At 44.7% G+C, this 24,049-nt stretch overlaps 1 protein-coding gene across 5 annotated transcripts in view; it reads left to right on the top strand.

Moving 5' to 3' along the window:
• rnf213b (ring finger protein 213b) overlaps positions 1–24,049 on the top strand; it is a 71,060-nt gene that overhangs the window by 3,021 nt on the left and 43,990 nt on the right. For all 5 annotated transcript variants that reach the window (XM_046354393.1, XM_046354391.1, XM_046354390.1 and 2 more), the window contains 27 exons: positions 1–156; positions 298–467; positions 563–837; positions 962–1,209; positions 1,311–1,517; positions 1,778–1,991; positions 2,099–2,154; positions 2,237–2,402; positions 2,880–3,041; positions 3,163–3,261; positions 6,894–7,022; positions 7,177–7,342; positions 10,024–10,191; positions 10,809–10,958; positions 11,136–11,764; positions 11,945–12,104; positions 12,269–12,486; positions 12,634–12,777; positions 12,863–13,015; positions 13,147–14,500; positions 14,598–14,782; positions 14,929–15,087; positions 15,208–19,041; positions 19,145–19,281; positions 19,380–19,478; positions 19,974–20,092; positions 20,204–20,506. In XM_046354393.1, coding sequence (XP_046210349.1) covers positions 1–156; positions 298–467; positions 563–837; positions 962–1,209; positions 1,311–1,517; positions 1,778–1,991; positions 2,099–2,154; positions 2,237–2,402; positions 2,880–3,041; positions 3,163–3,261; positions 6,894–7,022; positions 7,177–7,342; positions 10,024–10,191; positions 10,809–10,958; positions 11,136–11,764; positions 11,945–12,104; positions 12,269–12,486; positions 12,634–12,777; positions 12,863–13,015; positions 13,147–14,500; positions 14,598–14,782; positions 14,929–15,087; positions 15,208–19,041; positions 19,145–19,281; positions 19,380–19,478; positions 19,974–20,092; positions 20,204–20,506 — 9,860 coding nt within the window. The remainder of the gene's footprint in view (positions 157–297; positions 468–562; positions 838–961; positions 1,210–1,310; positions 1,518–1,777; positions 1,992–2,098; positions 2,155–2,236; positions 2,403–2,879; positions 3,042–3,162; positions 3,262–6,893; positions 7,023–7,176; positions 7,343–10,023; positions 10,192–10,808; positions 10,959–11,135; positions 11,765–11,944; positions 12,105–12,268; positions 12,487–12,633; positions 12,778–12,862; positions 13,016–13,146; positions 14,501–14,597; positions 14,783–14,928; positions 15,088–15,207; positions 19,042–19,144; positions 19,282–19,379; positions 19,479–19,973; positions 20,093–20,203; positions 20,507–24,049) is intronic.

The following is a 24,049-nucleotide window of genomic DNA, read 5'->3' as shown; positions in this document are numbered from 1 at the left end:
AGAGCGGTCCTCAGTAAGGATTCCTCCTGGGAGTCCTATGTTCACCTTTCATATCTATGCTGTGCTGAACAAAAAGTTCAGATTCAACCAAGAATGTGACACACTCTTGTTATGTCATCAAGATGAAACTCTTGCACTTGAAATGACTCATTTCGTGTGAGTATGAATACTTTTCTCCTTACTGGTGATGTTGGATTGATGAGAATATTTTACTGTTTATCGGCTACATAAACCACACAATACACACATGGTGATAATTAACATTGTTTGTAAATCAGTTTTTTATTTATTCTTTAGAGGTCTATCTCAGCAAGGCTATCTAATAGAAGCAAGTCTCTCAGTACCGGAAAGCTCAATACCCAGGGGACAAATGTTGACTTACCAATATCGGGTGCAGCAAAGGCAGAAAGAGATTGTGGAGATAGCCACAAGGAATATTCAAATTCCAAATGATTTACAAGTAAAGGGTAAGAGGAAAACATTTAAAATCTATTTTTAGAAGTTAACGGTTACCTTGTATGTTACATTGAGTATGATACTGATTATTCATCATTGTTTCCAGAGTTGCACCTTTATGAGGGTCACATTCATCGGCTGGAGTCATGGTTGTTCTTCCAAGGGTGGTTAGATGTGTTCCAATCAAAAGGAAAGGGTATGGCTGATGCCTGGCAAGCCTCTGCCCATCTTCTACTAGACCACATTTTACAGAAATGGGATCCACCCAACCAGGAGAGCACTGCGCAGTTTGCTCAGCTCTTGCATCATTTCCGGAGGAGTTACTGCTCAGCTGTTCAACAGGTGGTCTACCCAGGATATTTCAATACCCCTTTGGTTAAGGTGAGTGGGACATTTACAGTGTGTAATGATGTTGTAATGGAATTTCAATAAAACAGTATGACCATTAGATCCAATACCACACATTCAACGTTTTCATTATTTTTTTTTTTTTTTTTTTATAAAGGTGTCAGAGTTGATTTCTGAGCATTTGCTGCAGCTGTTGCATGCAGAGTCCCAGGGAACATCGCAGAAGAGCCAGACTGTCAACAACCCTCTAGTGTTTGGCTTGTCTTTGTTCAGAGTCTGCCAAGCTTGTAAGATAGATCTTGGCGTGAAGGGCTGGGCAAAACTATGCTACGTAGTATCCTCACACACTGCACTTGACAGCAGAAACATAGAGGAAATTAGAAATGTCTTCTCTTTGCCACAAAAGTGAGTTTCAGATGCAATGTTTATATTGTGTTGTTTGATTACAGCAACCCTGTTTATATGTTGGGTGAAATCTGTTAATCTGTCTTTCTTTGTCTCCACAGCCTTGTGATTGGTATGATCAACTACTGCTCACAGAGGCTGGTCTCAGAGCTTCCCCTGCTCATTCCTCTACTGCACACTCTCATACAGCCGGGAGCAGACGCTGGCAGGCTTGGTCCTACTATAGAGGAGATGAACTGGGCAGGGCTTGAAAATGTTAAGTACAACAACTTCAGAGAGAGGATCAGAAGCTTTTCTGACAAAAGAAGGTTTGTCCAATTCTCCCTCAGTGTCTCAAAACCCTATTTGAGTGGTCCACAATGTGCTTTTTAAAATCTGCATTGTGAATAATTGTATCATTGTGGAGTGAAATTTAACCAAAAATATAACTATTTCTAACTCTGCATATATGTGTTCAATTAGACTATTATTCCAGTTAGTTCACATTTCTTCTTTTCCTCAGGAGAAATACTTGACAGTACATTGACCTCAAACATGCATAACATTGATGACACTTTCCTCTTTGCAGGATGATGCTCACTTTGATCCAGAATCACATTTCTGTGGCTAAAGAGATGCCTCTGGTTTGGACCAGCTGGCTGTCCCTGGTGGCCTTTGAGGACCTTCCAGAATTCTCCACCCTGAAGAGCATACCTCCAGAACACATAATCCAGAGCCTGCTGTACAGGCTTCGACAGTATGGAGAGAATACTGATATCAAAACACAACAACAAAATGTAGAGGTAAGGTATGGATGATTAATGTCTGATTAGATTACTCAGTTAAAGAGTAGTACTATTGCTGTGGATCTTTAAATATTCATTTGTGACATTATTATTTCAACTTCCAGGTTACTCAAAAGATCCTGTGCTTTGTACTGGAGAAAGTTGAAGAGGAGAAGGAAAGGTATTGGAATTTGAGATCTGTGAGCATGAGTCGTTTGAGTGTTATATTATTCTGCTATTGTATGTGTGGCTTTTGTTTATAGGCTAGCAGATTCTGGGTATGTGGACTCCATCCTCTTGAGTTGCATCAGTGTTCTGAAGAGCACTTGCCGGATGGTGCGACTTGTCCCGTTCTACAAGGCAGCAGTGCTATCCTTCCAACTAGTGCTGAAAGCGGCTGAAATTCTGGATGCTGCACTTGCAAACAAGGTAGTTGTTGATCTGGTAACTTGCTGTTCTATTTATACCCCCTTTTCCTCCTCAATTTCGTGATATTCAATTGGTAGTTACAGTCTTGTCCCATCGCTGCAACTACCGTACGGACCCAGGAGAGGTGAAGGTCGAGAGCCATGCGTCCTCTGAAACACGACCCTGCCAAGCCGCACTGCTTCTTGATACACTGCTCGCTTAACCCGGAAGCCATCCGTACCAATGTGTCGGCGGAAACACCGTACCTGCGCCCGGCCTGCCACAGGAGTCGCTAGAGCGCAATGCGGCTAACCCAGACGAGGCTGGGCCAATTGTGCGTTGCCTCATGGGTCTCTCGGTCACTGCCGGCTGCGACACAGCCCGGGATCAAACCCGGGTCTGTAGTGATGCCTTAGACCGCTGCTCCACTCGGGAAGCCGTCACTGTTGTTCTTTGAACTCCAATAGTACACCAAATGGTGTGTGTGTTCCTTCCCAGACTCCGGATGGTGAGGAGAAGAGACCTGAGCAGTTCCAGCTATCTGACAAGCCTGGGGACGTGCTGCAACATCTCAGCCAGTGGAGAGACGATCTTCTCTACAATGATCTCCTGAAACAAGGCACTCAGTCCAAATCCCTCAGCTACCCCAAAGAAATAGAGGTACTGTAGCCAAACTACCAGACATACAAGACCTTAGCAGACAATATTTGTTCCCAGACGTACACAGTTTTCTGTTAATTATAAACCTGTTTGTATGTGTATGTTCACCTTGTGTTGGTAGATGTGGGATGCCTTCGTGAGGGTAGAATGCTCTCTGCAGAGTGTGTCAGCCCAGTGGATGTCCAGCCTGGACAGAGACCTGAGGAAGAGGATCTCTAGGGTGAGTATATCGGCCTAAAGACCTGGTCATACATTCAGGAAACCTAGGAGAGTTTTGAGATTTGATTAGCTGGACACAATAGGTCAGATTCACTCGGACACAAATCAAGCATAGTCCTGGACTAACTAGCACATTAAATGTTCTTTATTGAGCATTATTTTTAGTCTAGGATTAGGCTCAATCTGTGTCAGGGAAACCGGCTGTGTCATTCCTACTATGCAGTGCCTTTTCTGTTCCCAGGAAATATCACTTCTTATTTCATGTAAAATGTAGATTCTAAAAGGCTTTAAATATAAGATCAGGTGTCCTTTACCTTAACATCTCACAAATATGGATCTTGAAAGGGAATTTTATGCATTTTGAAAATGTCCCCTGGTGTTATTTGTCAACTTCTACGAAAATGATATGCTATAATTTGTTTCAAATCTTTCATTATTTTAGAGTATTTTAGAGTCCAAAATTCTTGGACTCGAGTCACACATTTGATGACTTGATATAACATAAAATAACTTGAGACTTGGAGCAACAAGACTCGGGACTCGACTTGAGACCGATGACTTGAAATTATCTAGCCAGGTTTTGTAATGTTTTGGCACTCATTTTGTGGCACAGAGTTTACATAGATTACTCTCCATGCAGCCAGAGAGTGTAGCCGCAGTATCTCCATTGCAAAGAAAGGTGCAACAGATTTGGAAGTGAAATGCACACTCGGCACTCTGTTTGGACCAACAAACTGTCAATCAATACAGATGGTGAGCTAGCGAACAATTGCTGATTTGCTGTACAGCACAAGGGTCGGGTCAAACATCAAATTATAGGAAGAGAGGATTGCCATAATGAATAAATATGCAGCTCTAAAAAAAATTGGTGATCAGGAATATTAACTGTTTACTTTACAAGCTCATCAGCAATGGGGCAACAATTACTAGCATAGGCCTGCTGGTATTTTGGTATGTAACAATTGCTTGAAATGTATAATTTACTTATGAAGTTTGTATTTGGAATTTGCTGTTAAAATGAGTTATTACTGTGGCGAATATGCACCATAGGGCACAGCTCTTCACTTGCGCTCCCAACGCTCCCGCCAGCGGAGAGAGCTTTTTTCTCCTGTTGAAATGTTTCCTCTTGCTTTCACACGTTTAAATGCATAGGCTCTGTGTGGTAAATCTGTATTCCATCTAATAATACAATAATTGCTAGCGTTTCATAATTACATCCCGTTTATTGCAACACCTAGACATTTCTGTTTGATAGCCCTACCATTGGGGCAGCAGGTAATCTAGTGGTTAGAGCGTTGGGCCAGTAACCGAAAGGTTGCTCGATCGAATCCCAGAGCTGGTAAAGATCTGTCCCTGAACAAGGCAGGTCGTCATTGTAGGTAAGAATTTGTTCTTACCTGACTTGCCTAGTTAAATAAATAATGGTTAAATAAAAAAATACCATACATTTTCAGTTTGGCAAACCATTTCTTTATCCTCAGAGTGGGCGCAATGTTTATTGTGCACATGAATGTTCACAAGACTCATGAGGTAGAAGATCTGTTTAATTCAATGTATGGTTTCGCTCCTGGGTGGACGGGTCTTTAGAGGTAGCCAATGAAGACCTTGCTAGATCTATCCCTGTACCAATGACCCTCACACACAGAGTTTTGTGTGTCCTATGAGCCAATGTATGTTTGATCCGAAAATGTGGTCGGAGGCACCGTACGGATGGTGTTACGGTGTAAGTGCAGCACAGCCAATGCAGACGGCTTTTAGAAATAGGCTACGTGGCCTGCACTCCATGGTTTGGAGTCAGAATGTTGAATAAGCTAAAATAAGCTAAAATGATTGTTCCATCATGGTGTTGAAATATCATGAATAATCATTATGTCTGATTAAGACGAATGTACTAATGTAAAAATGGATGTGGAAATGGCCTTTTACATTGAAGAACCAGTTTATTGGTTGTAGTTGCTAATTGGGTAATTGTATGGTCCTGGGGGCCAAGTGCTTATATTATTTAGGCCTACCTGTTTGAGCTCCTGTTAGACAGATTCCATTTGGTTTCTCAGAGGGAACCAGGCTGTACAGTCTTGCCCTCTACCTGTGTCCATACAGGTAGTCTCTGTAGCAGGCTTAACCTGCCCTATTTCATTTGGGCTATTGCCTGTGTATATTTGGTCCACCACATTATCCCTATTGTCCACCCTGTGGACAATAATGCAATAACTATGGGATTATAAATGTAAATGTAATGTAAATTATGCACCTAAAACAGGAGGCAGGTAGCCTAGTGGTTAGAGCGTTGGTCCAGTAACTGAAAGGTTGCTGGATCGAATCCCTGAGCTGACAAGGTAAACATCTGTCATTTTGCCCCTGAGCAAGGCAGTTAACCCACTGTTCCCTGGGCTCCGAAGACGTGGATGTTGATTATGGCAGCCCCCCGCACCTCTCTGATTCAGAGGGGTTGGGTTAAATGCGGAAGACACATTTCAGTTGGATGCATTCAGTTGTACAACTGACTAGGTGTCCCCCTTTCCCAATATACTTATATATTTTGTATGATTTGGCTCTTTCACCATTGGATCACCAAGACCCGTAAATAAATCTACCTGCCTTCTGCTGATTTCATGCCCTAATGACTGTTACAGGGTTCATATTTTACAATTACATAGGTTAGTCAAAATGTGTTGTAGACAAAATAATGAAAATGGCTGTCTGGTAGCCTCAATAACTAGACAAAGATGTGTAGTTGAACAAGTCCTTGCATGTAAAAAAAAAAATGTTTACTTGACTTGAAAACTTGGACTTGACTCGAGTCTTGACCCGATCTACTTGGGACTAAACTTGACTTGCTCTTAGAATGCATGACTTGGACTTGACTCGAGTCTTGACCCGATCTACTTGGGACTCAACTTGACTTGCTCTTAGAATGCATGACTTGGACTTGACTCGAGTCTTAACCCGATCTACTTGGGACTCGACTTGGATCTTGTGACTCGAATAATTGTGACTTTGTCCCACCTCTGCTATTTTATAGTCCTAGTTAAAAAAAGGTTTATTATTGTATTTAACATTTTCTGTGTCCCTGATTACACTTTCCACCCAGTTAGTTTGTAGTAATTCTCCTTAGAAAACAGCCTCTTCCCACAATGATAGCACATTCAGGAAGTGTCATAATTTGTTTGGTGGGAAAACAATGGTGCAAAGCTAAGTAAATATAAACACTTGGTTTTATCTATTTTTCCATGTTTCATGATGCTAGTCTGTTTGTCTCACTCATACATTTCCACCTTGTTAGGCTAAATTATATATAAAATGTATCACATTTTAAAATGTTAAAATATATTTAATATATACGTTTAAACCCTCTTCACGTGTTTACCATTATTCTAGCGTAATCTCAATCACCCACAAAGCTATTGATTATTTAGACTCCAAATTTCCACCCTATTATCAAGCCTGTTAGGATAATGCAATAACTATGGGATTTAATTGTCTGAGCTTGACCAATATATTATTCTGAAAGTCAAACATGTCCTTTTGTGGTAGAATACAAAGAAAATTACAAATATATACTCCCCCCCACATAGTATAAATAACCCAGCCCTATATCCCCCTGAGGTCAATCATTTTCTCTTTGCTCCACAGGCCAGTGATATGGACAAGGTGGTGGTGTGCTGCCTTGAGACATCAGTGGAAGCTATAGGGAAGAGCCATGCCACCATAAAGACCTGCTTTCAGGAACTGTGTCGCTCTGCCATCAAGAACATCTGTCAGGTTAGTGGCATCCATCTTTACAAAAGCTGTCTGTAAGACAGTCAGAATTATCATTACTAGTGAGTGAGTGAATGAGTGAGCCAGAAATTGAGTGAGAGAATAAGTGAGTGAGTGTGATCATGATTGTTATTGATGAGTTATTTCTAATTTTCAGGATGGGAAAGAGGGGGACCTTATGCGAATGCTGTACCCCCTGTCTAAGGTGCTCCCCCCCTCTGTCCTGTCTTCCATCGTGGTTGAGTCAGCGGCCCGGTTTGAGAACGACCCTGTTGGTCACCTGCTGGACCCCCAGTCTTCCCTCAACCACCTCCTGTCTCATGGTACACCTCATGTCTCAATCAACCAGTCTGAACAGTCATAGTTACAATATCTTCACTAGTGTAATCTTATCTATTGATATGTACCATGGTTTATATATGCCAATTGCTTACATATCTTAGTGTTTTTGACATTTAAAACTTTTTATTTTTTATTTCACCTTTATTTAACCAGGTAGGCTAGTTGAGAACAAGTTCTCATTTGCAACTGCGACCTGGCCAAGATAAAGCATAGCAGTGTGAGCAGACAACACAGAGTTACACATGGAGTAAACAATTAACAAGTCAATAACACAGTAGGAAAAAAAAGGGGGAGTCTATATACATTGTGTGCAAAAGGCATGAGGTAGGCGAATAATTACAATTTTGCAGATGAACACTGGCGTGATAAATGATCAGATGGTCATGTACAGGTAGAGATATTGGTGTGCAAAAGAGCAGAAAAGTAAATAAATAAAAACAGTATGGGGATGAGGTAGGTCAAATTGGGTGGGCTATTTGCCGATAGACTATGTACAGCTGCAGCGATCGGTTAGCTGCTCAGATAGCAGATGTTTGAAGTTGGTGAGGGAGATAAAAGTCTCCAATTTCAGCGATTTTTGCAATTCGTTCCAGTCACAGGCAGCAGAGAACTGGAACGAAAGGCGGCCATATGAGGTGTTGGCTTTAGGGATGATCAGTGAGATACACCTGCTGGAGCGCGTGCTACGGATGGGTGTTGCCATCGTGACCAGTGAACTAAGATAAGGCGGAGCTTTACCTAGCATGGACTTGTAGATGACCTGGAGCCAGTGGGTCTGGTGACGAATATGTAGCGAGGGCCAGCCGACTAGAGCGTACAAGTCGCAGTGGTGGGTGGTATAAGGTTCTTTAGTGACAAAACGGATGGCACTGTGATAAACTGCATCCAGTTTGCTGAGTAGAGTGTTGGAAGCAATTTTGTAGATGACATCGCCGAAGTCGAGGATCGGTAGGATAGTCAGTTTTACTAGGGTAAGTTTGGCGGCGTGAGTGAAGGAGGCTTTGTTGCGGAATAGAAAGCCGACTCTTGATTTGATTTTCGATTGGAGATGTTTGATATGAGTCTGGAAGGAGAGTTTACAGTCTAGCCAGACACCTAGGTACTTATAGATGTCCACATATTCAAGGTTGGAACCATCCAGGGTGGTGATGCTGGTTAGGCGTGTGGGTGCAGGCAGCGAACGGTTGAAAAGCATGCATTTGGTTTTACTAGCGTTTAAGAGCAGTTGGAGGCCACGGAAGGAGTGTTGTATGGCATTGAAGCTCGTTTGGAGGTTAGATAGCACAGTGTCCAAGGACGGGCCGGAAGTATATAGAATGGTGTCGTCTGCGTAGAGGTGGATCAGGGAATCGCCCGCAGCAAGAGCAACATCATTGATATATACAGAAAAAAGAGTCGGCCCGAGGATTGAACCCTGTGGCACCCCCATAGAGACTTCCAGAGTACCGGACAGCATGCCCTCCGATTTGAAACACTGAACTCTGTCTGCAAAGTAATTGGTGAACCAGGCAAGGCAGTCATCCGAAAAACCGAGGCAACTGAGTCTGCCGATAAGAATATGGTGATTGACCGAGTCGAAAGCCTTGGCAAGGTCGATGAAGACGGCTGCACAGTACTGTCTTTTATCGATGGCGGTTATGATATCGTTTAGTACCTTGAGCGTGGCTGAGGTGCACCCGTGACCGGCTCGGAAACCAGATTGCACAGCGGAGAAGGTACGGTGGGATTCGAGATGGTCAGTGACCTGTTTGTTGACTTGGCTTTCGAAGACCTTAGATAGGCAGGGCAGGATGGATATAGGTCTGTAACAGTTTGGGTCCAGGGTTTCTCCCCCTTTGAAGAGGGGGATGACTGCGGCAGCTTTCCAGTCCTTGGGGATCTCAGACGATATGAAAGAGAGGTTTAACAGGCTGGTAATAGGGGTTGCGACAATGGCGGCGGATAGTTTCAGAAATAGAGGGTCCAGATTGTCAAGCCCAGCTGATTTGTACGGGTCCAGGTTTTGCAGCTCTTTCAGAACATCTGCTATCTGGATTTGGGTAAAGGAGAACCTGGAGAGGCTTGGGTGAGTAGCTGCGGGGGGGGCTGTTGGCCGAGGTTGGAGTAGCCAGGCGGAAGGCATGGCCAGCCGTTGAGAAATGCTTGTTGAAGTTTTCGATAATCATGGATTTATCCGTGGTGACCGTGTTACCTAGCCTCAGTGCAGTGGGCAGCTGGGAGGAGGTGCTCTTGTTCTCCATGGACTTCACAGTGTCCCAGAACTTTTTGGAGTTGGAGCTACAGGATGCAAACTTCTGCCTGAAGAAACTGGTCTTAGCTTTCCTGACTGACTGCGTGTATTGGTTCCTGACTTCCCTGAACAGTTGCATATCGCGGGGACTGTTCGATGCTATTGCAGTCCGCCACAGGATGTTTTTGTGCTGGTCGAGGGCAGTCAGGTCTGGAGTGAACCAAGGGCTATATCTGTTCTTAGTTCTGCATTTTTTGAACGGAGCATGCTTATCTAAAATGGTGGAGAAGTTACCTTTAAAGATTATGACAGCCTTATGTAGGCCTTATGATGGAGTGTGATGGAGTTTTACCCTTATTTTTAGAGATCCTGATTTGGATGTTTATGCAGGTAGTTGATGTTTATACTTACAGATACCTGACTCTTTTCCAGGGGACTGGAAAGTGATCCAGGTGGATGCTGAGGCTGGTGAGGTGATCGGAGGCTGTCGGAGTGCCCTGGCCTCCCTGGTAGAGGCTCTGTGTCTGGGTCATGTACCTGTGGGACATCTTCAGACCACCCTGAAACACAGAGAGCAGTTCAAACAGATCTACCGCCAGTGTAAGTGCCACCATATCTCTCAATACATGGACTTAGATGATGGTAATGGATTAAGTTCAATGTTCTCAACGTGTTACCTAAAAAATTCTCTCCGTGAATGAAAATTATGTGTAAACATCACAATAATGATCTCTGAGTCGAGTTCTGCAGGTGCTAAGGTTTTTTTTCACTTTGTTCCACCTGGCATGCTCTCCTGCTGGTATCATGTTTTAAAGTATGACCCAGTATGTGTTGAAAAAACAAGGCAAAACAGCATGTCAAGGCAGGCAGGGGTCAATAATCCATAGAGGGTGTAAGGTACAGGACAGAAGGCGGGCTCATGGTCAGGTCAGGCAGAGGTCGGTATTCCAGAGTAGTGGGGCAAAGGTACAGGCTGGCAGTAAGGGTCAGGAATGGTCAAAACTGGGAAACTAGAAAACAGGGACTATAGCAGGAGCAAGGGGAAAGCGCTTGTAGGTTTGAACAAACAAAACAAACTGGCACAGACAGACAGAAAACACAGGTATAAGTACCTAGGGGATATTGGGGAAGATGGGCAACACCTGGAGCAGGGTGAAGACAAGCACAAGGACAGGTGAAACAAATCAGTGCATGACAGCTGGTCTGGTCTTTCACAGATAAGAGGCCTGCTAAGCTGGAGAATGTTCCTGCTGATGCTGAGGTGATCCTGGCTCAAAGAGAGAAAGACCTCCAGGCCTTCTACCAGCAACGAGAGCACGTGGACACACTCATCAAGATGATGGGCAAGGTCTCAGAGAACATCACAGGTGAGAAACTGAATTTCTCAGCAATAGAATGTAATAAGATACTGTACAGATGCAAAGTCACAGAGATGCAGTAAGTCATCAAAAGAAAAGTAATCAGAGAGAGAATGGTTGGCTAAGGTATTCTCTCAGCTATGATGTAGTACAGTATGATTCAATATGTTTATCTCTTTTCACCAGCTCCAGAGATTTCCACTCTGGAAGACCAACACAGAGCTGACTTCCAAACAGTGAGTCTGAACAAGCTGGTGGTGGTCCAGCCCTGCTGTATGAAGAAGGGGGATGAGCAGCAGACACCCCCAGGGCTGGTTCTGTGGTACAGCGCTAGCCAAGGGGTTCTGGAGATGGCCAGGGAGATGCACGAGCTGGGTGACAGTAACTTGCTGCTTCGCTCCTGGGTGGACGGGTCTTTAGAGGTAGCCAATGAAGACCTTACTAGACCTATCCCTGTACCAATGACCCTCACACAGGTCTGCGACATCATCTGGAAACCCCGGTTGAGTGGCTTCTGTCAGCTAGGCCTTAGGATCGCCATGTCGCTTGCCACCTTTGAGGAGATCGACCAGGCACTGAATGCATCAGGGGACCAGGGAGAGGGGTTTCAGATGAGGAGGGAGCTGGGGCTGATGTCTGGGAAGCTGCAGGGGTACCAGGAACTGGAACAAGGCTGGGTGGAGGTCAGGCTGGGCCAGATCCAGGAGTATCGTCAGGTCCATCAGGCAGTAGCCTCGGCCAGTGCAGTCCTGAGGATCGCTGAGAGGATGGATCTTAGAGGAGACTTCAGTAAGATCCACAGTCTCACCCAACTGGTAATAAAGCAGTCACTTTATCATAGAGGTTTCATAATGGTGTTGTTAATATGAAATAGTGTTGTTAATGTTTATGATTGCAATTTCTGCCAGAAGGTGTATACTACATTATCTTGTCTGATTTTCTCTATTCTATAACAGTTCTATACTTTGTAATTAATTGTGTCATGTAACATACAGGAGGACGACTCGTTCAAGATGAGGGTCCTGGGGTCGCTCAGTGATGACCTCATCCGTGCCAAGCAGCAGCTGTCTATGGTCACCCCGCAGCACACTGCATGTCTAGAGGTGTTCCTAGACAGCCATACTCTGGTCAGCTGGGTCCAGGACCAACTCTGTAGTAAGACACTGGCCAACACTGTTATCCAACAACACGGTCCAACACTACTGTCCATTTCAGCCATTATGGTTGGCCATTCAGCAATTATGGTTGAGTTTGGCATTCAAAGGGGACTTAATCTAAGTTGAAAGTCTCTTCTTTTACTGTTTATTTACATTGAACAGATATGAGTGACGTGAAAGTGTTTGTGGACCTGGCCTCCATCTCGGCTGGAGAGAATGACACAGAGATCGACCGAGTGGCCTGTTTCCATGATGCGGTGATGGGCTACAGTCCTTTGCTCTACTCTCTCTCCCCCAAGGCTGGGTTTGAGGAGTTCATGATCTCTGCTAGACAGGTGTGGGACACCCTACAAAGAGACAAGAGACTCCCTGCCAAATTGGTGATTACTTTCTCTACATTCTTTGAATTCAATATTAAAGGTACTTTGTCCTGTTTTTGGGAGACCTAAGGTGACTGTTCTGTCATCTTTGGGTGTGTATAGTAACCATACCATGTTCACACTGATATACCGGTATGTGTATTCTAGAGGGACTCTTGTCATTTGCTGGGCTGGCTGAAGGGACTGAGGGAGACCCATGGGTCTGTGGAGCAGTCCTCTCTCTCCCTGGCCTCAGCGATTAATGCACAGGGGGTATACCACGTGGGCTGGTCTGAGACACACACAGACAGGGTGAGTGGAATGTCTCAAATGAGCACAGATCTGACATCGATCAACATGAACCATGAAAGACACGTCTTCTTCTTCCTGTTTGTAGAGATGTCTGCAGAGCCTGCTGGTGGTCAGAGTGAGGAAGGACCATGAGGTGAAGAGCTATAACCTGGAGGAGCTACTGGAGCTGCAGAATAAGCTGATGCTCATGTCATCCAAAGGAGAGCATGGCAAGGAGCATGTCAACAGGTTCACCCAGGTCAGTTGATTTCAATGATGCCTTTACCATTGAGCCCTACTGTATCACAACAAGAACATAACAATAGCAACATGACAGATTTGTTTTCTGGTCTGAAAAGTTAATTAAATATTTAAACTCCCTGTCGCTAGGTGTTTGAGGGAGTTCAGAGACTGGGCTGCATCCTCCTCCAAATGCAGTCTACTGGCAACATGCTTTTCCGGGAGTGTCGAGCCCAGGTACAGTGTAGCCAGGAGAAGCAGCCATGCATCCGGGTCACGTTCTCCTCCCTGCGGGGTAAAGAGATGGTGTACAGTGGGGAGGTGACAGAACAGCTCCAGTCCCTGTGTCGCTCCATGGAGACCTGCCATAAAGAATGGTGTGCTTTCATCAGCGAGAAACGTTCCCAATTCCACACGCTGAACCACTACACATCTGAGCAGGTGGTTTACCTGTGCAGGTGGATCTACAGTGTGTGTGAGAGGCGGGCCTGTGTTCCTCAACAGGTGTGGCACCTGCTGTCTCCCATTAAGGCTGGGTGCACACTGAATGATGTCAGAGAGGCCTTCGCCACGGTAACAGAGGTGTTGTCAGGGACACTTTCTGGCAATCCAGCAGTGTGGGAAGAGGATGATGAAGATGATTCTGGACATTCTATGGACTTTAGATCGATTGGACACAACGTTGACAAAAGATGGGGGTACAATGACGAAAATATCGAGAGCAATGTTGAAGAAGTATATGATATGATTGAGTTCTCAGATACTGAGGAAGATGAGGTAAAAGAACTCTCACCTATGGCCCAGAGTGATGCAAAGGAGGAGGAGGCTGAGGAAGGTCTGGAGGACCTGTGGAGGCGATTTAAAGAGGACATGCCAAAGTACCTCATACAGCATGTAGACATCACTACTCTGGCTCGCTTCCTCTCCTGCCTCTCAGAAATGAACCAACAGGATGTCAAGAGGAAGCTGCCTCCTTCACTCCAAGAAGGGAAGCCCAACCTCGTCCTCTGCCCAGCCACAGAGGTCCTGAGCACCACTCTGTCCTTCTACATGGAGAGCCCAGATCAGCCTCTGCCGTCCACTGATGAAGTTCTGGTCTGCAGAGAGGATACCACAGAGGAACAGGTGGAGATCTTCCTCAGTCGAGCCCTGGGCCGGGGCAATGGTGCCGTAGGGAGCCAGCAGAAGATCTACACCCTGGTCAACCCAGGCCTCCTGGGGTACGACGTCAGTGTGGCCGCTGGGGAGCTATTCGAGGACCTGGAGAGAAGTGCGGGCCACCATTACCGCCTGGTGATTACCAGCCCAGTGATGCACCAGCACAGATACGTGCCCTCTTTCTTCAGCAACCACAAAGTACAGGCAGGAGTGGGCATCACTGCAGAAAATGCCAGAAGATATCTCCGTCACCACTTTACTGTTCCGTTCCAACACAGCTCTGTCTCACTCATCTATCCAGACAAACTGTCCGTCTGGGTTGTCTCGTCCACTCGCCCTGCAGTTGGTAAGGAAAATTATTGTAATATCTGTTACAAGAATGTACTTGTTTTATAAAAATATTTACCTTATACTATATAGTGTTCTGTTATTTTTTGCAATAGGGAAATCCCTTTATGTGGACCGACTGTTTGAGAAGTTCCCGCAGACTTCAACCAAGGCCCAGCATGTTAGGATCAGACTAATAGAGCCACGGGTTGATCTAGACTCATTCATACATACCCTGTCAGAGAGACTGGCACTGTTGAGGGAGCAGGACCCTGTGCTGCTTCACATTGACACTGCTGCGGTAGGTCTACAGGTGGAGGTCTACAGCTGTCTCTTTTCTGTGTAATGATCGTGTATAAGGATGCATCAAACGGTCACTATTTGTGCACATAAAATCATGGTAATACTTTGCAGAGAATCAATGAAGACGATTCTGTTGAATTTCAGGTTAATGTCGGTCTAGAAGAGTTCCTGTTCCACTTACTGGTTCTGGGATGTTTGAGTGACAACAAGGGAATGCTTTGGAGAAGAAATGTAGCTCATCTGATAGCAGTTGAGGTTCTGAGACCATACCCAACCCTTCAGAACCAACCACACACTAAGGAGGTAGGACTTACGACTATTGCTATTAATACTACCCAGACCTCTTTTGGAGTACGATTTTCGTGGGTCTCATCTGTTTCTATCCTTCCTCATATATGTAATGTGATCTTGTTTTTTCCATAGATGAGAGTTGGACTTCTTGACATTCTACCTACCATCCAATGCAGACCACCAAAGGAGGTGAAGAAGTTGTTGTTGACAAAACGGAAAACCTTGGACCCACTGATGGATGAGCAGGAGTTTGCCAGTGGAGGGATTCAGAGGCCTTATCAGTTCCTGAAACGATTCAACAGAAATGAGAACCTGGATCCATTTTATCACCGGGAAGGATCCAGAGAGGGGGATCCTATTGACTGTCTACATCACCTTCTGGCAAACTGTGGATTGAAAGATCCGTCATGGTCTGAGCTCAAAAACTTCACCTGGTTCCTAAATTTGCAGTTGAAAGACTGTGAGAAGTCAGTTTTCTGTGACCCAGACTTCCTTGCTGAACACCTGCGGGGTTTCAAGGGCTTCATTGTGAAATTCATGATCCGGATGGCACGGGATTTTGCTTCACCGTCTATGGACACTTCTGACCAGAGTCCCTCTCTGCTCCTTGATGACAACCAAGGAGATGACCTTCTGGCCCGTTTGACCATTCGTAAGCGTTGGGAACGCGAGTCTCATCCATACGTTTTCTTCAATGCGGACCGCTTCTCGATGTCATTCCTGGGCTTTCATGTGATGAGAAGTCCTGTCGGAAACACTCTCAATGCAGTTGATCCTCAGAGCCATGCAGTGTTGATGGGAGATGTGATGACTCATGAACTTCTACAGGGCCTTCAGCGGCAAGGGATCTCGCTCACTGAAGACTTTGACGGTTTGCCCAGAGCAGAAAAGATCAAGAGGATTTCACGTGTTGTTGGTGCCAAGAAAGGGATGATGAAGGGGACATTTGATCCAGACCCGACCTATGAGCTCACTGCTGATAACGTGATGAAGATGCTAGCCATTCACATGAGGTTCCGTTGTGGAATTCCTGTCATCATCATGGGAGAGACAGGCTGTGGGAAGACCCGATTGGTCCGTTTCCTCTGTGATCTCCAGAGGGAAGACAGAGAGGTAGAAAACATGAAGCTGGTAAAAGTGCATGGTGGAACCACAGCTGAGATGATCTACAGAAAGGTGAGGGAGGCAGAGAGACAGGCATATACCAACCTGAAAACATACAAACTGGACACTGTTTTGTTTTTTGACGAAGCCAACACCACGGAATCCATCTTTGCTATAAAAGAAGTTCTGTGTGACAGAACTGTGCAAGGACAGCCCCTGAAGGCGAATACTGGCCTAAAGATAATCGCTGCCTGCAACCCTTATCGGAGGCACTCTCCTGAAATGGTGGAGCGCTTGGAACGTGCTGGGTTGGGATACAGAGTGAAGGCAGGAGAAACAGAAGACTGTCTTGGCAAAGTCCCTTTGAGGCAGCTAGTGTACCGGGTCCATCCACTGCCTCCTAGCATGGCTCCTTTGGTCTGGGACTTTGGTCAGTTGAGCAATTCCACTGAGCTCTCCTACATCAGACAGATTGTCCAAAAGCAAGCCAAGGATCATGATTTGCCTGTGGCGTGTGGCAATGTAATATCAGGTGTGTTGGCAGCCTCTCAAAGTTACATGCGTAATCGAAAGAACGAGTGCAGTTTTGTGAGTCTGAGAGACGTGGAGAGGTCCATAAAGGTGCTAGTATGGTTTTACCACCATAGCAATAACATGTTCCCTGATTCCAATGATTCCAGCGTTCAGAGGACTTTGAAGTGCCTGGCACTTGCAGTGGGAGTGTGCTACTACCCATCTCTGGTTTCAAAGAAGCAGTACTTATCAGCTATCAGTCAACACTTCCCAGAACCGCTGAACACCCCAGAATCACTGCAGCAGGTGATTTCATCATGTCAAGACTTCTTCCTCGAGAACATAGAGACAAGGGAGACAGTGGCCAAGAACATAGCGCTCAAAGAGAACGTGTTCCTCATGGTGGTCTGCATTGAGCTCAGGATTCCACTCTTTCTGGTTGGCAAACCAGGGAGCTCTAAGTCCCTGGCCAAGACGGTGGTTGCGGATGCCATGCAGGGCCAAGCGTCCCACTGTAGCCTCTTCCAGAAGCTCAAGCAGGTGCACATGGTCTCCTTCCAGTGCAGTCCTCACTCCAGCCCTGAGGGCATCATCGGAACTTTCAGGAACTGTGCCCGATTCCAGAAAGACAAAAACATGGATGAGTATGTGTCAGTGGTGGTGCTGGATGAGATTGGGTTAGCAGAAGACTCCCCACAGATGCCCTTGAAGACCCTTCATCCCCTCTTGGAGGATGGCTGCATTGACAATGACAGGCCAGACCCATACATGAAGGTTGGGTTTGTTGGGATCTCAAACTGGGCTCTGGACCCGGCAAAGATGAACAGGGGGATCTTTGTGTCTCGGTGGGATCCGAGTGAGGATGAGCTGGTGGAAACAGCCAAAGGGATCTGCTCATCCTCCATCCCAATTCTTCTGAAAATCAAACACCTCTTTCCACTGTTAGCGAAGGCCTTTTTGAATATTTGTAAAGAGACAGCGAAGAACCAGTTCTTTGGTCTCAGAGACTATTACAGTTTGGTGAAAATGCTTTTTGCTACAGTCAAATGTTCAGAAAAAGAACCAAACGACAGAGAGTTGGCAGAAGCCATCTTGCGTAACTTCAGTGGACAACCTGAAGACTTTGATCCTGTCATTTTCTTCCAAGATGTCTCCCAGAACCTCAGAGAAGTTCCCAGACCAAGTACTCTGCAAATGGTTGAACAAAATCTTGCCCGAGATAACCAAGAAAGCCGGTACCTCCTTCTTCTAACCACCAACAATGCAGCCCTCCATATCCTTCAGCAGCAAGTATTTGCCATGGCAGACTATGCATCCCCTGAGATTGTGTTTGGCTCAGGCTTTCCCAAGGATCAGGAATATGCCCAGATATGCCGAAATGTGAACCGGGTGAAGACCTGCATGGAAACAGGCCGTACTGTTATCCTTCTGAACCTACAGAACCTCTATGAGAGCCTGTACGATGCCTTGAACCAGTACTATGTCTACCTGAGTGGGCAGCAGTATGTGGATCTGGGGCTGGGGTCCCACAGGGTAAAGTGTCGTGTCCACAGGGACTTCAGGCTGGTGGTGATAGAGGACCAGATGAAGGTCTACACACAATTCCCAGTGCCACTCATCAACAGGCTGGAAAAACACAGGGTGGACAGAAGCACAGACCTGACTCCCTGGCAGCACAGGGTTCTGGCCAAACTCAAAGAGTGGGTGCAGGACTTCTCTGGCACTGCGGTGTCAGAAGATTTCCAACTGTCTGATGTTTTTGTTGGTTTCCATGGGGATGCCTGTGCCAGTGCTCTCTTGCAGGCCCTGGAGAGTAGGGAGCATCAGAGGGATCCGGCTGTGGATCAGCAACACAAGGATGAAGGAGATGAGCCTCTGGGGGATGTGGAAGCAAATGAGACAGGTGAGCACAGACAGAAAGAAGGGGCTGATCCTTGTGTTATGGATATGGATGCTGATGATGAAGAGAAGAACATTTCAATGGATGAGGCTGAGGATAATGTTCTCATGGAGGTGGTAGATGATCAAGATGGAGAACTGGCATGCACACCTACCAATAGCAAAGTATATGATGATTACATGGCAATGGATGCAGATAAAGATTATGTGGAGACAGGAAACAGTCAGTTTAAAGGGACAGATGAGGAAGAGAAGGTATTTGAATCAGCCAAGGGTTACCTGTTGAATTGTGCCACACCTGACTCTGTGCTAAGGCTGAAGTATACAGACCTCGGAAATCAGGAGAAAGAGAGACTTCAGAAGATGTACTTTCATCATCAGCATAAACACTCACTAAGGGACTTCATGAAGAGTCACTTGTCGTCAGAGAACTCCAGCAAGTTTATTGAAGTAAGTAGAGTAACATAAAATGAGTTGTGAACCCAAATAATACCAGTACAGTTTACAGTACCAGTTTACTTCACCAACACTGTTTATTCTTCCATTTTGTAAGGTCACCACATTCTCCAGTTTGCTCACCAAATCTGACGTGCGAGGGTTGGCTCACGCTCTGGGCCTGCACACCCAAACGTTCCTCCTGCTGTCTCTTCACCAATTTGACACAGAGGTCTCCTTCTGCAGCAAGATACGGTACAACACCACTATATCCTAACACCACAAGTTATACACTTAGGTTTTCCTCTCGAGCTGTTTTCATCATTCTCACATTCTCTCCTTGACTGCTTTAGCGCCTTCCTACAAGATGCTGGTCCATCCATCCGTATTCTGGTCGTTCAGATGGACATAGAGGACTCTCACTGTAGCGACGAGCTGATAGCATCAGCAAAGTACTTTTTTTTGTATCTGATTTTGTTTGAGATGTTCTCAATTAGTAATCTTTTAACACTATGACCAATACTATGTTAAACACTGGCCCCTTGTGGAAATGAGGTAAATTGCAACAACACAGCCTGCCTTCAACACAACTCTTGGACGCTTGTCCTTTGCTGGCCCCAGTCAACTTGGCAACAAGAGACGGTCCAATAAGAAGGCTGCACCATTAGAATGCAGTTTTGTGTGGGCCAAATAATGTTTTGGGCATTTTTGTTTTTTTTAACAATATCATTCCACTATTAATGTAGACATATTTTGGACATTCTCTGAAATTACAATGCAAAAATATTTCATATACTGTTGCTCCTTTAATAAACAAAATTGGTAAATTATAATATTTGTTTAAAAGTTCATCTATGTGGTTAAAAATAGTGGGTCAATCCAGTGCTGAATAGATAGTTGTTGCAATCCCTCAGTGAAACTAACCTTATCACACTGTGTGTGACCAGGTACTGCACACTGAACTACCTGATAACACTGGAGTCAGATCAGTCCTGTTATGTGGTCTTCATCACCAAGCTGTCCCGCATTCAGAGTGGAGGTTCTCAGTACATAGGCTTCCAAGGAGGTGAGTTACAGTTTCCAGTCTGGCAAGGCTAATGTACAGTGATGTGCTGTTGACTATTGCATATATCCATTAATATGTGTGTGTTTATGGTTTGTTTTGTTTTGTTTCCAGGTGTCTGGCTTTCAGTGCACATTGATGACCTCAGGGATACAGAAGACATGAGCTTGAATTTGTCCGTTTTTTGCGGAATGCCAATCAGCAAGCTTGTCCCACCTACACAGTCAGGTATAGAGACCTGTGAGTCTGTTAATGCCCAAGCAGAGACGGCACACCTGCACAGTTTATCCCTGGTGAGGTCCTGCGTTCAGAAAGCAGTGGGTTTGCTGAGAGACCCCAATGACCTGACCTCCAGGAGCATGCAGCGCATGAACATACTGCTGGGGCTTCTTGGAGAGAACCACGGAGAGATGGGAGGTAAATAGACAGTCCTTGACATTATTTTACTGCTCTTGAACTTCATTGCTCTTTATTGCTGTTTTCGATGTGATTCTCACATACATCCATCATGTTACTAAAGTATACAAACAGAGTGGAAAACTGTCTGAGTGTACTGCATATACTGTCTACAGTGAAGTGAAAGGTTAGGCACAGATCGAAATTTACGGGGGGGGGGGCACAGTCGATGCCACGCAGGGCTACGGGCCAGAAGGTAAGGTTTCGGGTTCGCCGACCACAACTGACGAGCTAACTCTCCCTGCCTGTTTCATTACACTACAATCAGAGCCGGCTGCAGACAATGATCAGCTAGGGGGAAATCAGATTTCCAACATTTTGATGTCATATTTATAATGATATAAAATATATGCAACAAATTTTCCACCATCAGTTTTCTGTGCCAATGCACCACACAACCGATAAACAAAGCATACCAACTTCAGGCACTTCAATATCATGGTTTGTGTTTTCAACACCACAATAAATAGACTGTCAATCTTGACAAACAGAAAATGCATCTCATTCAACTTGTTGGTGTTTTGTAACAGATGTTTCTTTCCATTCATCAATTGGCCGCTGCACATTTTGGATTGATTGATTTTATTTGCAAGTTTAAAAAAGACATATATACACAAAGATAAGAAGTGACCGGGATTGCACAATACATTTGGGGACTTATTTCCATTGTGGTCCCTATTATTTACATGAATACATATACAATTACATAAATACAGACACATTAGAGGTAGAGACCAAAAAATGCTCAACCTACAGAGTATGAGGGGAGGAGTTTAAGTACAATTCTTATAAGCTTGTTTGGTTGGTAGGTTATTCTTGAGATGTTTGGGGCTGCTGGTGAACCATGATGTGCAGGCATAATCAAAGTGACACTGGACTAGAACACTTGCCAGAGTCTTTATGTGTAGCATATGCAAAACTTTACAGACTATTTTTTGGGAGGGTACTTTCCTAAAACAATTATTGTCCACCTCACTGTTCAGCTGGCAGAGATTTGAGCACTAAATGTATCAGGCCATTGCATGTAAAGGACTATAGGCTTAGGTGTCTACTGTATGATATTCATTCATATTTTAATAAAAATTATATATAGTACCAGTCAGAAGTTTGGACACCTATTCATTCAAGTTTTCCTTTTAAATTGTACTATTTTCTACATTGTAGAATAGTGAAAACAAACTATTAAATAACACATATGGAATCATGTAGTAACCAAAAAAGTGTTAAACAAATCAAAATATATTTGAGATTCTTCAAAGTAGCCACCCTTTGTTTTGATGTCTTCACTATTAGTCTACAAATGTAGAAAATAATAATAATAAAGAAAAACCCACCTGAGTAAGTGTGAACAAACTTTTGACTGGTAGTGTGTATAATGGATCGGATCATTTTTCAGATCAGAAAAAAAGGGAGACAAATAACTTTGCTTTCCATTTATTACTTAAATAACACTTAAAGCAAGGAACTTTTCAATGTTTAAATAAAATCTTAAAATAAAATATTCAATACTCAATTGTTAAATTTAAGTGCAATATGAGGCATGAAACATTCTTCCTTTGAACAATAGTGAATGAAAAAAATAGCCTGTGTCCACATCATAAAACAAGTAAAAAAAGAAAGAAAGCAAAGCTGACCTGCGCTTATAAATTCAAATCATTTTTCAAAGAGATGAGGATGACTACATTGTCTGGGGAGAGGGTAGACCTCTTTGCAGTCACTATGTCTCCTGCCGTGGAGAACACCCTCTCGCTTGGATCTGAAGTGCCAGGCACAGCCAGGTTACGTCTTGCCGTCATAGCAATGTGAGAGTATTTACACTCATTGCTTTTCCACCATGTCAGTGGATCACCATCCACTGGAATGACGCTTGCTGCCCTGTGGGATGCCTCCTCCTCGTTGATACAGTTGGCAAACGTCTTGCCTGTGTCCTTGCGCGCAAAGGTCTCCCCGAAAAGCTCCTTCATGGTCAAATTATTTTATGGAGGAGATGCCTCAGTCTGCTGCTGTCGGCTCTGTGGCTTGACCCTGCAGAAAAAAATGACTTGATCTATTAAACTAACTAATTATATATTTTCATATGTCATAGAACTAAACTCAGCAACAACAAAAAAAATACTCGCTGTCAACTGCATTTATTTTCAGCAAACTTGACATGTGTAAATATTTGCATGAACATAACAAGATTCAACAGACAAACTGAACAAGTTCCACAGACATGTGACGAACAGAAATGTAATAATGTGTCCCTGAACAAAGGGAGGTTGGGGGGCGGGTCAGTATCTGGTGTGACCACCAGCTGCATTAAGTACTTTTCAAGTAATTTTGTAATCAATGTTCATAAATTCCAATGATCTTTCTCTGTCTGATACCCAGAGGTTGTAAAGTTCTGATCTTAAATCAATTCCCAGCTCACAATTGATCAGATCCAAATGTATTTGCGAGAGCTCTCAAGTTTTTACAAATACATTCCTTTTTATACCATCCTAAACTACGCACATACATACACACCAACATAGGGATTTTCTCATGAGTCTCAGCACAGTTTAGAACCCCTCAGCTGACAGTTCCAGGCTCCCGCAGACACTAGAACTCTGGAGGAGCTCTCCCTGTCCTCTCTTATCTCCACAGATTTACATCCCGGTCGGTTCCAACATAGGTTAATGCTCCCCTCCGTTCTCTTTCTACCCCCACATACATTCCTTTCTTCCTAGGTACATGCCATATAACCCCTTCCTAATGAACAAACAGTATTTAATACTACAAGAAAGACAGGGTAGAATTCTTGCCAGTTATAGAGCAGTATACCTCATTTAGTCATTATTGATTTTTTTTTAAATCCCATAACAAAACTGCAGTGCATCTCCTCCTCGTGGACTGCACCAGATTTGCCAGTTCTTGCTGTGAGATGTAATCCCATTATTCCACCAAGGCACCTGCAAGTTCCCGGACATTTCTGAGGGGAATGGTCCAAGCCCTCACCCTCCAATCCAACTGGTCCCAGACGTGCTCAATGGGATTGAGATCCTGGCTTTTTGCTGGCCATGGCAGAACACTGACATTCCTGTATTGTAGGAAATCACGCATAGAACGAGCAGTATGGCTGGTGGCATTGTGATGTCAGGATAAGCCTGCAGGAAGGGTACCACATGAGGGAGGATGTCTTCCCTGTAACACAAAACATTGAGATTGCCTGCCATGACAGACCCTCCACCTCCAAATCGATCCCGAGTACAGGCCTCGGTGTAACGCTCATTCCTTCGACGATAAACCCGAATCCGACCATCACCCCTGGTGAGACAAAACCTGGACTCGTCAGTGAAGAGCACTTTTTGCCAGTCCTGTCTGGTTCAGCGACGGTGGGTTTGTGCCCTTAGGCGACGTTGTTGCCGGTGATGTCTGGTGAGGACCTGCCTTACAACAGGCCTACAAGCCCTCAGTCCAGCCTCTCTCAGCCCATTGTGGACAGTCTGAGCACTGATGGAGGGATTGTGCGTTGCTGGTGTA

The sequence above is a fragment of the Oncorhynchus gorbuscha genome, linkage group LG06 (genome assembly GCF_021184085.1).
Source record: "Oncorhynchus gorbuscha isolate QuinsamMale2020 ecotype Even-year linkage group LG06, OgorEven_v1.0, whole genome shotgun sequence".
Taxonomy (NCBI): Eukaryota; Metazoa; Chordata; class Actinopteri; order Salmoniformes; family Salmonidae; genus Oncorhynchus; species Oncorhynchus gorbuscha.
Note: the sequence above shows the minus strand (reverse complement) of the source record. Positions and strands in the feature narration are given on the sequence as shown.